At 36.1% G+C, this 14,843-nt stretch overlaps 1 protein-coding gene across 2 annotated transcripts in view; it reads left to right on the top strand.

Moving 5' to 3' along the window:
• The window catches only part of Pms1 (PMS1 homolog 1, mismatch repair system component), a 78,955-nt gene that overhangs the window by 50,750 nt on the left and 13,362 nt on the right, over window positions 1–14,843 (top strand). For both annotated transcript variants that reach the window (XM_005373313.2, XM_013512339.1), the window contains exons 7-9: window positions 5,043–5,165; window positions 5,705–5,848; window positions 5,994–6,868. In XM_005373313.2, the coding sequence (XP_005373370.1) occupies window positions 5,043–5,165; window positions 5,705–5,848; window positions 5,994–6,868 (1,142 nt within the window). The remainder of the gene's footprint in view (window positions 1–5,042; window positions 5,166–5,704; window positions 5,849–5,993; window positions 6,869–14,843) is intronic.

The raw sequence follows: 14,843 nt of genomic DNA, 5'->3' as shown, positions 1-14,843 counted from the left end.
GAAATCTCAATGACTGTATCCTTTGATTCTTTCATTGAATTGTTTACTTTAAAAGTTATGTTTAATTTGAAAGAACATTTTTATTTTATTCTTTTATAATTTATGAATATAAACTCTTAGCTACTTCTAAAGATACTAAGTTTTTAAAGTATTTCTTCCTTAAACAATCTTTTGCTCAAGTTTTATTCTACTTCCCTAAGAGGTCTTTCTTGCAGAATGCCTGATTCTTTGTCTTTCCCCAAGAATAGGTAATCTAATTGGGTGTTGGTGGCTGGGCTATTGACTGTAGCCTCTACCTCAGTGTTGTGTAATCAAGATCCTTGCCCTGTTCCTAAATTCTGGAAGAATCCTAATTCCATAATGGGGTGAGGGCTTAGGGCTTGATCTGTATACCATATCCTTACTGCTCTGGTTTTTAAGAAACCAATTATATGTCTCCCTCCAGCAATCTCTCTTTTCTCCTTTTCTTGCCTTTCTTCTCTTAACGAGCACAAAGTTAGTTGAGTTGGGGTTAAGACACATTGTCATTATTCAGTTTCTTTAGAGAAAAGGCCTTTTGTTTGGTTGACGCTAACTTTAAGCCTGTAGGAACTCTAGAATTCTGTTGCTTATAGTAACTGATTCAGGATGCTAAGAGTACATCTGAATTCCCTCTAGGTTCCTTGTAGCTTCATAGGACTTTGTTGCCTTCATGTCCTTGTGTTCTAGGTACGCTGCGTGTACTAATTTAAGACTAGTAGTGTTGGCATTAAGTGGAAACTTACTAGGAAAAAAGTCTTGGACCCTATCTCAGATCTGCGGAATCAGAACATGCATTTTTTTACAAGATTCTTAGGTGCACCACTCAGGAATGGAAAGCAGTGACCTAGACTTTGGTCAGCTACAATTCCGTGTATGGATGGAACTATTACAGGAGTCAGTCCTGCAGTGGAGAATTTTATTTTCAGTCTGTTGTGAGATAAGTTGCCAGATCTCATCTTGCCCCTTTATTTTTGAATTTTCTTTTTGAGATAGAAATCATATAAAGATGCTTGGTAATCTGTCAGATGTCAGAATTACTGCTATACCTTCATGTGTTATTTTTGTATGGAGAAATGAAGGGAATTTGGAAAGCGTGTGTTAGTGTTCCACTTACATGACATTGAAAGTTTGAAGTGTCTCTCTGGTCAAAGTGATCATATCAGCACATCCCTCTTCTCTTCTTGCACCGTGTGTCTAAATAGGTGTTGTATTTGTATTGCCACCATCCCATCGCCACTCCATGCCCTTTATTTTCATATTTTACTTTTCTCCTGTATATTGCTTGTGTGGTTAAAGGAGACTTGTCCTGTGTCAGAATTTCTTTCAGTCACTTCTTGTCCCTGACCAAAAGCAATCCTGAGTTGGTTTACAGCAGCTAATGGATGTTTCCTCTTACCCCACTTCTGATCCCATTACATCTCTTTAAGTTGTAGAACTTGTCCTCCAAGGCTTGCTCACTGCCTGGCGTGACAGATCCATTAGCTAATGGGAACCTTGAGTGTAGAGAATCTTTATGTATCTATTCCCTTAATGTGAGAGTCCATTTTTTATCTGTAGGGACTCTGTATGGGAGGGACATCTTTATTATGGTTGATGGTCTCAACAGAGCCACAACTGTGGCAGCTTTTGTTAGGTGTTATTCAAGTGTGGCTTTTTTTAATGTGATGGAGCTCCTTGTGACATCTGTCTTCTCTTCGCTGTTTTTATCTCTGCATCATTACTCCATGCCAACTTCTTCATGAATTCCTCAATGCTGCCTGATTTTTAACTCCTAAACCATGTATTTGTTTTTTTAGGATTTAGAATTTATTTCTTTTCATATTCTTCTTCTCTAAATTTGATTTGTAGCTATTCATTTTAATTTGTTTACAGCCATACCTTTCTACTGCACTGTTCTGAAACTTGTCTAATTCAGTGCATTTTGATGTGAAAATTTTGTTCCAGTCATTTGTTTGGTACTTGATGTGCAAGAAAACTTGGTGTCAGTTGCCTTGTGACTTGCTGCCCTTTCCAGCTAAAACAACTTGTTGGGTACTCATTGTGCCTTCCAGAACCAATTAACAGTAAGTACCAAGGTATCACTGTGCTAAGTTTGAAGTCCTTTCCATATTGCTCTATCATTTCTGTTTTTCAGAGAGAAAATTGTTTTATTCTCCATTTTGTATTCTTTGAAATTTTAATTTTTGAAATTATTTTGAATGCAGTTTTGCTTCTGTTTTGTTTCCTCTCCCCGCTTACCTCTCCCATAGCTTGGTGGACACTCTCCTCTACATCCCCGATTCAAAACCAGGCGTTACATTAGCAGTTGTGCCTCAGTCTGCCAAGATTTTACAGACTTCTTTTCCTAGCCAGCTTGGCTTAGCTTTGTCCTTGGTTTTGGAGTTGTCTCTGTTCTTTCCTGTGACCCTGGCAAGTACCTGCAGACAGAGATCACACAGCATTTTAAAGTTTTATTTATTTTTTTCAGAGATGGTAGTATGTGAGCTCCCTACTTCAAACAGAAAAACTAATTTCAATCCCCTGCCTAGCACAGTGTTTTCTTTCCTTATTTTCTGACCAGAATTTAATTTCCAAATGGCATACTTTGTGTCTGATAGTATAGCACGTAGGATTTTTATCTTAAACCATCACTCCTTGTTACGTGTTATGCATCCATAAATCATTATTTGTCTTACTTTTATGTGGTTAGGTAGGTCTTTTAAAATTACTTTAAAAATGGATTTTGTCACTGCTGTGTAGTTTGTACTTAGAATAGAGGAGTAGGGAATTTTCACATGAGCTTGTTTCACTGTAATTTCCAGAGTATTTAAATTATTTAGAGATGTAACTCCATGTTGTCATGATGGGTTTTATGGCTGTAAAAGGAGAAAGATTAGTATTAGGAGACGAGTTAAGGTTATATCACATAGTGATGGAGAAAAGGAGGTGGGCTTGACGGACTGTAAATGGCAGGATTCTGTCATGTTAAAGGAAGACGGGAGGAGCCCGCTGAACAGCAGGGTAGAAGTGGGATGACATATTTTATGAAGCTTTGAGCTTGAGACTTTTTGTAACAGTTGCAGATGGTAAGCGTTTGAGAGTGAGAGAAATAGAAACTATAGTATCTATACTTAGCATCATTTTATAAGGCTAGTAGTTAAAGCTATAATTGTGAATGAAATTATTCATAGTAATTGGAGAGCAAGAAAAAAGGGTCTAACAGTGGAATTCACAGGGACCATCATCATTTATAGGACTAAGGAAAGGTGGGAAACCAGTCACGGAAGAAGTGTAAAGGAAACAGAAAGACCAAGAGAGCACTGAAGCACATTCATACGTTAGAGAGCTTCCCAAAGGAGGGAGTTGTCAGTGATGGCAGGAACTTCGGAGAGTCAAGTAAGGTGACTGGAGTCGGTCATTAAAGGAGAAGGGGGTTGAAGAGGAGGGAAAAAGAGGCTCGTAGTTGAGAAGTAACCCAGGGAACAGTATTTGTTTGTACTTTGCCTTCACTTTCTATTTTCATTCCTAGGTTGAGGTCCAGAATCATGTAAGGCCTGTCTCATTTTTATTTTGTTGCACTGATTTGGTCTTTTGTATTTTATTATAAGAACTGTTTTTCTTTCTATATAATTTAAATATAGCTTGTTAAAATTATCCTAAATCATTTTAAAGCTCAATGTCTGAAACTAACGTCCAGTCTAACGTGCAGTAATTATGAGGTAGTGTGAAGGGAAGTCACTAACAACTCTCTAGTTTTTCTTCACTTTCTTCTTTATTCTTACGTCTTCAGATTAATTAGTGAGCAGATTTTTTTTTAATTCATGCAACCAGTAAGTGTTTCAGAACTTAAACAGCCTTTCCCTGATGCCCAGCAGGTGTTTTTAAGAAGGGTCTCATGTTACCTGGTAAATGATATAACCATTTATAAATGCTGTGAAGTTTTACAGTTAATTAAGTGGTATCATTTTTTAACGGATTATCCAGATTTATTAATTTATTTTTTCTAATTGGCACAATTTGGCACCGTGACAATAATGCACTTAGTGTTCTAAAACTGGTAATGCATCTCTTTAAACACTGATTTCCAAGGGGAGGGGTAGCGATAGAGCTGGTAGCCTACGAGCTTATACTGGTAAGGAGCCTCATGGTTTCTGGTCAGCTAAAAATAGCACCCCACTGGCACACTTGCTTTCTTTAACCTAAGCTAAAATTTTACTATTGGTGTTTCCTAGCAGATTAATAACACATCAAGTTCCAGTTGTTTCAGAGAAGAGATTACAGACCTATATTTCAATTAACTTGACCAGAATCACACAGGTAGTACTCAGGCTAGGATACAAACCCTGGCAGTTTAGCTCTGGCCTGTATTTTTAACATTCTGCATAGTGTCTTTAACTGTGTTAATTACCTAAGGGTAAAAGTTAGGAACACATTTTCTGCCTCACGCTCCTTAAATCTCTTTCTTTTCTTGTATCCTTCATTGTTTTCTCTCTCTCCATACATTTGTAGCATAAAGACAACTTGTGAATAATGAGTAAAATTTTTATAGAAAATTTCTTTACGCGAAAAGGAAGATAAAGTACAGTGGGTGCCCCAAGGAAGTTAGCTCAAAGAATAAAAGACATGTACTCAGAAATGCAAGCCCAGTAAGATTAGCTTTGTAGTATACTCAGAGATATACAGCAGCTTGTTTATGGTTAAGAGAAAAGGACAAAGACTGAGAAAGAAAGGACAGTGTGGGAAAGAAACTAAAAAGAAAAGGTGGTAAAGCCGAGTGGAGAGCGAGTACAGTGTGTCTTGTGACAGTTAAATATTTAAAAGTATGACTGAAGATTTTATAAATGTTCATTTTTCCCTAGAGTTATAAACGCCAGTTTAATATTTTATTCAAGGTTAATTCTTGAGATATGAAGTATATAGCTCCTTAGATCTTAAATTGAAAATCTATTTTTTAATTTTCTAAAATCTACTAATGTATTGTACATAGCCAGACCACTGGATGTAGATATTGGATACTCTGTGACTGTTTATTGTAATTACAGATTTATCTAAGTGGATTCCTTCCAAAGCTTGATGCAGACCACTCTTCTACAAGTCTTTCAACTCCAGAGAGGAGTTTCATCTTTATAAATAACCGACCTGTCCATCAGAAAGACATATTGAAGGTAATCACTTTTAGAAAAAATTATCACTTTGGTCAGAAATTTTAAACCAGCTGTCATTTGTCAAGAATGGCTACTAGAATTTGTTCTAAAATAAGGAAAAGAAGGCAATAAAACAGTCATTTATTAAGCATTGTACTGGGTATTATTTCCATAATATGTTTCATTTACTCTTTTCAACAGTGCTGATGCATAATTATTCGCATTTATACTGAGGAAACAAATGTTAAATGACTTACTTAAGGAAAGTAGCCGGAAAGTAGCAGTTTTGATTTGAACCGTAGACCTTCAAACCTTCCATGTCACTGTGATTTTTAGCCTGGAAACCAGCTGCACTGAATGGCTGCGCTTCTTAGATGCGTGCGCTTCCGTGGGTTCAGGGCCCTCAGGCCCGCTGCCACTGCTAACGTACTGGCTTCCTACTGGGTGGTCGCAGCTCTTCAGTGTTTCAGTTGAGTCTGTTGCTTTTGGTGGTGTTTCAAGCTTGGCAGTACTGTATTTAAGTGGTACTTTTGTGTTTTGTTTGTTACATATATTTGTAGTTAATCCGACATTATTACAATATGAAGTGCCTAAAGGAATCTACTCGTTTGTATCCCATTTTCTTTCTGAAAATTGATGTTCCTACAACTGATGTGGATGTAAATCTAACGCCAGATAAAAGTCAAGTATTACTGCAGAATAAGGTAACCTTTTTCAGATAACTTTTGTATTTATGCTATTTGTAAATGTATGCAGCTTGCTTTCATATAAAAAACTTGCTTTATAATTTTTCATTTTGTGCATTATTTTCATAATATCTCTTAATATTTGTTAATTTGTATTTTTTAGGAATCTGTTTTAATTGCTCTTGAAAATTTGATGACAACTTATTATGGACCACTACCTAGTACAAATTGTTATGAAAACAATAAAACAGATGTTTCCTCAATCGACATGGTTGTTAGTAATACAGCAGAAACAGATGTGCTTTTTAATAGAATGGCATCATCTGGAAATAATTATCCAGATGTTGATACTTCAGTCGTTCTTTTCCAAAGTGATGTACATAATGACGATTCAAGAGAAAATAGTTGTTTAAATGAGCAGACAAGTGTTGATGAACATTGTGATGATCGTGTTAGTGAAAATTCTAACATTAATAAGGATACTAGAAATACATGTCAAAGAATCCCAATGAATAACTTACCATCAGAGGATGGCCAGAGTGAATATAGTGGAACTTGTTTTGTAAGTTCTGTTAAGCATACCCAATTAGAAAATGGTGGTAAAGGCCATATAGATGAAAAGAGGGAAAGTGAAGAAGGAGCAGTTCCTGAGAAGTCGTTGGAAATTTGTGCAGATGACTGGAGCAAGGGAAACGCACTCAAGAATTCAGTGGGAGAGAATATTGAACCTGTGAAAATTTTAGTGCCCCAGAAAAGTTTAGCACATAAAGTAAGCAAGAATTCAGGCCTTGAACAAGAAAATCTCAGTGATGGCTCCTGTAACAGAAAATTAAATGTGATAGATAACAAGTCTGGACAGCTAACAGCCTATGATTTAATTAGCAATCGAGTAATCAAGAAACCCATGTCTGCAAGTACGCTTTTTGTTCAAGAACATCGTGCTCAGTTTCTCATAGAAAATCCTAAGACTAGTTTAGAAGATGCAACAGTACAAATTGAAGAACTGTGGAAGACATTGAGCGAAGAGGAAAAACTCAAGTAAGTTTCCAGAGCTTGCATGTGACCTGACTGCTCAGCTCTTTCCATTCTATGTGACTCACTGGTTGAAAACGAGTTTTTCTTCTTATTTACAGAAAAGCAGAATGGAAAATGCCTCTTGGCTAGGCTAGAATATCTTTTTTGGTATCCCTTTTTTTTAAATGTAGGGGCTTTGGGGGAATTTTTTTTTGTTTTAAAATGGATTTTCTGTGTGCAAGTCTCAACTGCTTTCTGATTTGTTAAGTTTGTTTTTAAAGGTTTCCATTATCTTCATTTTGAAGCCACCATTTTCTTTTTTAAAAAGTTTAGCTTCTGGGGCAGGACATTTTTAAAAAAACATTTGCCACAGAGGACTTAAACCAGTGATGTTTCTAATATCTTGACTATGCCTTTTAAAAAGTTAGTCTCCAAAATGTGTAACACAGTACAAAGAACTGTGCCATGTTCCAGGATCATTTTAGTGCTATTAATACTGTTTCTTCTCAGTATAACTCAAGTGGTTGTTTTATGCTTGATTAAAATATTACTTGTGTATTTGGATCAGATGATCTAAATCAATGTTCCCAAATAATACAGTGTTTCTCATTGTCTTAGGATACCAGACACAAACACAATTATGTCTTGCGGGACTTAGACCACCAAAGAAAAAGAGAATTATACCTCCAGTCATCTGTTACCTAAGTGTCTCAGTACTATGTCAAATATCTAGGAAAAAAAAAACCAAAAACGTTTTTAAATGTAATCCCATCACCAAAAGGTATATTTGGTGATAAGCTATATGGATATTCTAAGTTTTCTTCTTTTCCCATTAGCTTATTCAGCATTATAAAAACAGTATCAGTTCAAAAATAATACAGACCACTATTAACAGCAACATGGAAAGCTGCTATAAATTAACTTTTTCTTCTGCCTGTTTAAAAAATGTTCTTGTAGAGGGAAATGGAGGCTATGTTTTGTTCTTTTTCAAACAAATACAACAAACCCATCACCTTATTTCCTTAGCTGTCATTCTCATAAGCAGTTCTGCTTCATGTGTACATTTACCTCTACCCCTTATATTACTTTGAAGCAAATCTTAAGCATATATGTAACTTATTTCAAAAAAATTTTAGTGCAGGGGCTGGGGATTTAGCTCAGTGGCAAAAGCGCCTGCCTAGCAAGCGCAAGGTCGTAAGTTCGATTCCTGGTACCAGAAGAAAAACAACAGCAACAACAACAACAACAAAAAATTTTAGTGCATATCTAAAATGTAAGACATTCATATTTTAAGCAACAGAATAATACAATTGTCCTTTTTTTAAAAGCATGAAATTCTTATTTTTTCCCAAAAGAAGATAATAGGGGGGCTGGGGATTTAGCTCAGCGGCAAAAAGCGCCTGCCTGGCAAGCGCAAGGTCGTGAGTTCGGTTCTCGGTACCGGAGAAAAAACCAAAAAAAAAAAAAAAAAAAAAAAAAAGAAGATAATAGGAAATTTATGATGGTTATTATATTGCATATTGTTTTTTTCAAAGTAGTTGTTCAGATTACAAGATACAGGGATGCAAAACTGCTTAAAGCTAAGCACAAACTATTCTTTTCAATGAACTAATAGAAATTAGTAGTATAATTATCTTAGCAATTGTGTGTGTGTGTGTGTGTGTGTATATATATACACACATACATACATGTATGTATATATTTTTTCTTTTCCCTTCCTTTTTTTCTCCTTTACCTCAACCCAGTTGTTCTTTCCTTTTGAGCAGTTTCTTTCCCTTTCACGGTGTGTATTGTAGATTTTGGATTTTATTTACTCTTTCAATTTCTTATACTCCAGAGATAATACAGTGTTTACATTTGCAAGTCTGATTTGTTTCACTTATGAGTATGGTCTCTAGTTGCATCCATTTACCTTTAAAAGCCTTGAGTTTATCTTGCGTTATAGCTGAGTAGTACTCCATTGTATAAAAAGACCATATCTTCTTTATCCATTCCTCAGTTGATGGGCATTTGGGTTATTTCCAAGATTTAGCTATTACAAATTGCACTGCTATAAACATGGGTGCACACACATTGCTATTATAATGATGTTTTTAATTCTTCTGGGATGATACTCAACAGGGAAATAGGTGGGTCAAATGGGACCTCTAATCCTAGTGTTTTGAGGAATCTCCATACTGATTTCCACAGTGGTTGTACCAGTCTACATTCCCACCAACAGGGAGGGTTCTTTTTTCCTACAGCCATGCCAACATTTGTTATTGTTAATTTCTTGATGACAGCCATTCTTTCTGGGGTGAGATGGAATCTCAGTGTTGTTTTAATTTCCATTTCTCATACCCAATGATATTGAACATTTTTTCATATATTTATTTGCCCTTTGTATTTCCTCATCTGAGAATTGTGTATTCATTTCAGATGCCCATTTTTGGATTGGGTCTTGGAACTTAGGGGCCCTGATATTTTTCAGTTCTTTATATGTTCTAGATAGAAATCCTTTGTCTGAGGGACAGTAGCTAAAATTTTTTCCCAATCTGTAGGTTGTCTTTTCACGCTGTTAGTGATTTCTTTTGATGTGCAAAAAACTTTTTAATAAGATGAGATCCCAGTTGTTGATTCTTTGAAGTATTGCCCATGCAGTTGAGATTTTTTTGTGAACCCTCTGCCTACCCGTGTCTTCCAGATTTCTACCTACTTTCACTTCCAGTAGATTTAGTGTTTCTGTTTTAATATTTAGATCTTTGATCCATTTTTACCTTAGTTTAGTGCATGGTGATAGACATGGGTCTAGTTTTAGTTTTCAGTGTATGGAAAACTAGTTTTTCCAGCACCACTTATTAAAGAGGCTGTCTTTCTTCCAGTGAATGTATTTGGCCCCTTTGTCAAAGATAAGGTGGCCGAATGTGTTTGTAGTTGTGCCTGCATCTTCTAATCTGTTCCACTGATCATCAGGTCTGCTATTGCCATGCTGATTTATCACAGTAGCTTTGTAGTATAATTTCAAGTCAGGGATTGTGATGCCTCCTGCCTTGCCTTTGTTGCCCCAGATTGCCTTTGTTATTTGAGGTCTCTTCTGGTTCCAGATAAATTTTAGGAATGTTTTCTCTAGTTCAGTGAGGTATACTAGTGGTATTTTGATTGAGATTGCATTAAATCTGTTTAACAGTTTTGAGAGTATGGCCATTTTCACAGTGTTGGGTCTTCCTACCCATGAGCAAGGGATATCTTTCCATTTTCTGGTATCCTCTTCAATCTCCTTTTTCAAAAGATGTAATTTTCAATGTATAAAGTCTTTTACTTTCTTTATTAGATTGATTCTTAGGTGTTTCATTTTTTTTGGATGCTATTGTGAAGGGTGTTGTTTCCCTAATTTCTCTCTTAGTGAGTTTGTAGTTTGCATACAGGAATGCTATTGATTTTTGAGTGTTGACTTTGTATCCAGTATGCTGCTGAGTTTACTCATGAAATTCTTAATACATTAAACATTCGATGTTTACATTTCTAATTATTTCATAAATGTTAGAATTTTAGAAGTTTATTTTGAAATCATCATGCAAATAAAGTTTCACAGTTATGTTTGCTTTTAGTTTTACTTAATGACACAATATTGAGTATGTTAAAGATAAGTGTATTTGGTGTGGGGGCGGTGGCACACAGTAAGCCCAGCTACTCAGGATGCTGAGGCAGTAGAATGGAAAGTTTAAAATCCTCCTTCAAAAAATAAAATGGGCTGGGAATATAGCTCAGTGGTAGAACGCTTATCAGTATAGCATGTGCAAGGCCCTGGGTTCAGTCCCAGTACCAAAATGGGGTTGCTAAACGGACTTTATTATTGAATCATGACATGGTACCCCATAAATATATACACAATTTTTATGTATCACAGGGAATAAGATGGGTAGGCTTAACTTTTAAATACAGTACCCAGTAAAGTTGAATTGCATTGCCTAGAGAGAGGTGACAGAGTGAGAATTGTCTGAGAATAGAAACAAACTGTAGATGTTTCCGGTCTCGTGGAAGTAGGCACAGTATTGTAACAGCTTCAGATGAAACTGTCCCACTGTTCATTCTTGTAGCCTTAAAACAGCAGGTATTATTACAGTTGCCTTTGGGGGAATATCAGTGTTGTTTCTCTTTGTGGATCCCAAGGTATCAGATTACTAGGATTATGGTTAATAGTCCTCGTCTGATTGTTTGTGGTCAGGTAGTATTGCAGAACACCCCCCCATTTTTTTTCATCAGTTAGACAAATGAAGCATTGGTGGCAACTGTAGGTCTTAGAAACTATGCATAGCTTCTAACAAGGGTTATCCTTTGTTAACTTCTGATAATAATATGTGGCAGTCTCTCTTGGACTGTTGTCACAATTAAGTAAGGTACTGATAAAATATATGATCAAAGACAGACACAAAAAAGATTGCTTATTATGTGAATATAATCAGTTTTTAATCAGTGAAAGGGAATTTCTCTGTTGTGAATGACATTTTTCACTTACTGTGTCAAAGTTCATTTTAATTTGGACTCCAGAAATAGAAATTTGTCATAAAAATGTGAGTATCTTGGAATCAGAATCTACTTATGTGTCACAGAATGCTATTTTGTAGTCTTTTAAAGCTCAGCAATGGTGGCGAAGCCATGGTACTCAGGTCGCAGCCAGCTGTTTGTATCTTTGAAAGCTCTGAAAGGTTCAGCATCACTGGCCTGAGGTCCTTGGACTATGATCAGCTAAGTCCAAAATCATAGGTGAGAGCATAGAATAAAAACGATATTTCACCTACTTCTCGTTTGGACTTTATCTTGGAATTCTTACTATGGTACTAAATTCTGCATGGAGTATAAGACATCTAAGAGTAGACTCCTTTTGTGCAGTTCCTCACTCCATCTTTCTTTTATTTCTGTTCTTTCTTCCTATTTTACTTTATTCTCTTTTCTTCTTCCCTTCTTTCAGTCCGTTCCATTTCTTCAATTACGAAATATTAAAGATTTTGTGTCTCTAAGGCCCCAAGTACTCTAGCTGCTCACTTTAGTCATAAAGAAAACATACTTGCCCTGTGCATAAATGGTGCATTCTACTGAGGAAGACATATTTATACAGCTAGTAATTATAGAATGTAGTGAGTTTTAAGATAAAGAAAATAGAGAGTTATGAGAACACTCAGCGTTTGGGTTTAATTTCATCTATGCGACCAGAAATTGTTTCCCTGAGTAGAAACTAACAGAGGTTTTAAGGAATTGTCAAGCTGGAAAGAACATAGTGTTATTTAGGAACTGAAAAATGCATTCTGTGATAGGAACAACATATAAAAGTGTATGGTAGAAAAAGACAGAAAAGGTAGGGGCCAGATCATGGAAGGTTCTTTAAACCTAAGGATTAGAATCAGGTTTTCCAACTATTAAACTTTTGCTGAGAGCTTAGGACAGACTTTGGAATGGGAAATACTTAGATTTTTTGGGTGTGTGGGCCCATACCTGCCGCTGAGGTCTCCACTCAGTTGGTGTTAATTTGAGCTTTCATTTGCAGTAGCTAGAAATATATTTCTTCTTAAAATAACTAAAAGTAATGTTAAATTGCAATACTACTGAAAATGTGAAATAAACTTTATGTTTAAACATAATCTCAGGAACATTATTTGATTTGCTTGCTGGTCAAATCAGGATGAATATTTTCCATTCAAGCTGCTAAATCTCATAATGACACTGATACAAAGGTAGCAGCTGTTTTTACTTAACATTTACCTAATATTCCTTTGGACATAATTTTTTTTTATTTCCCAAGGAACTAATTAAATTGACTTCTTGAGTAAATCAAAAGATTAGTACCATATGTGAAAATTTGCACATTATAATTAATGACAAATGGTGACCTTTGTCCTGAACTCATTTTCCATCACACAGGAAAAATACTGAATTTTGAATGTCCAAGAGCTAAAAATACTTATTTGTAATGCCCCTTAAAAATCATGTGTTTTGTATAAGTAATTCAAAACTTGAGCTTCTAAGTACAAATGGGAGAAAATAATTATAAAAAGTATATTGCTTGTAAAGTAACCCAAGGAGCTATTTGTCATCTAGTTTACACATAAATCCATTTTTTATTCAGGTAATATGTCTTCAATAAATATGTATAGTACTGAAGACAAAAATTGTATACTGTGTCATGATCTCTTATCTCGATCTCACTTTTAACATTTAGAGTTCACTTGTTAATATCATTTTTTTAAAATGTCAGACTATTTTCATGAACTATGAACTGAGAATAGGACAATATTCTTTTGACATATTTCTTGAAATTCTTCATATAAATATTTCAACATAGCATCATTTGCTAAGTAGACAAACATTTAATTTTTCTTTGTGAGAAAACAACCTACAGAGGTGGGAGACAGTAAACTGTGGCCACTGTGTCAACTCTCTGATGCTGATAATACCGTTTTTATTTCCTTAGCGTACATACTCAGTTGTTTCTTTAAAATGTTGTATACATGTTACCTCTAATAGAATTTGGCTAGTTCTTAAGAAATGGGACACTAGGTATAACCATAATTCTCTAGTCCCTGTTTTGTTGTCTCTGAATTATTAAACATTTTTAATAATTCTTAATAATAGTTGTTGTGTCCCATTCTTTTGGTGCTGGGGGGTTGAAGTCGGGGCCTTATGCCTGCTAAGCGTGTCCCCCACCACTGAGCCTCATCTCAGTCCCAGATGGTGCTTCCTGATGAAGATGAGTGATAGTGAACCTCGCCATTTACTGTGTGCCAGGCACTACTCTAGTTGGCATTTTTTAACTCATTTTACTCCTCAGGAAAAAAACGTGAATCAGATGCTAGTTATCAATATATTATCGCTTGTGAGCATTACTGAGGCATGCAAAAATCAGCTTGCACAGTCTACAAGGCTACCAGGTGGCAGGGGTGGGCCACACTGGCTCTCTCCAGGGTCTCCTCTTCGTGCTCTACTCAGTGAACACTTAGCAGTAGTTCCAGCTCTGGGTGTACACAGTAATCATCTGTAGGCTGTTTCCGGAATAGGCCGCCCCGCACCTAGGCCTGAGAATTAACAGCCTTGAGAGTGGGACCTAGGAATCTCAGTTTTTCACAAAAAGTATTGACACAGCTGCTGTGCTAGACTGCCTTTGGCCCTCCAAAGGTTTCATTTTACACTTTCAGTTACTGACCAAAGACTCCTTAATTCTACCCCATTTTTTTTTTTTTTGACTACCTGTGCCCGATATTTTTTCTGGTTTTTTGTTTGTTTCATTCTTTTCATTTTGTTTTGCGGCACTGAGCTACATCCCCAGCCCCTTCTTACCTTCACAAAGTCAACAAGTTGCCCAGGCTTGCAGTCGTCCTGCCTCATCCCCTCGAGTGTATTTGTATTACAGGCAAGCACCGCCAGGCCCAGTTGCCCCAATACTTTCTTAAATTATTCTTTTACATTGGATAGAATTTACCTGAAGTGAAAACCAAAGATCTTAATGACATAGTTTGATGGATTTTTGTAAGTGTGTACATCCATATAAATAGCACCCCAAATAAAATATGGAGCATCTCCATCCCAGAGAATTCCTCCTGCTACCTTCCAGCTGAGCTCCACGGGCAGCTGTTGGTTTGTTTTCTATTGCACTATCTTGGTTTCGCCAGTACTTGGCCTTCATATATGTATATTTATATATACACACAATTATATGATATATATCTGACTTCTTCCCCTCAACGGAATACTTTTGTGACTTTTGGTCTGTCTTGATAAGTGTTCCATGTTCACTTGAAAAAAGGAATCTGGATTCTGTTGTTGTTACATAGTAATACTCCAAAATATCAGTTACACCAAAGCAAGTGATAGTATTACCGAAGTCTTCTGTGGTTTTTGAGGAAGGGTATTAGTGTCATCAGTTACGATTCTGGATTTATTTCTACTCTCAGATCTGTAAGGTTTCTTCATAGAATTTGAAGTTCTGTTAATAGATGCATAAGCATTTGTAATTGTTATACCTCCCTAG

This window comes from Chinchilla lanigera, unplaced genomic scaffold (genome assembly GCF_000276665.1).
Source record: "Chinchilla lanigera isolate Chin_1 unplaced genomic scaffold, ChiLan1.0 scaffold00002, whole genome shotgun sequence".
Classification (NCBI taxonomy): Eukaryota; Metazoa; Chordata; class Mammalia; order Rodentia; family Chinchillidae; genus Chinchilla; species Chinchilla lanigera.
The sequence above is the reverse complement of the archived record's forward strand: the minus strand, read 5'-3'. Positions and strand labels throughout refer to the sequence as shown.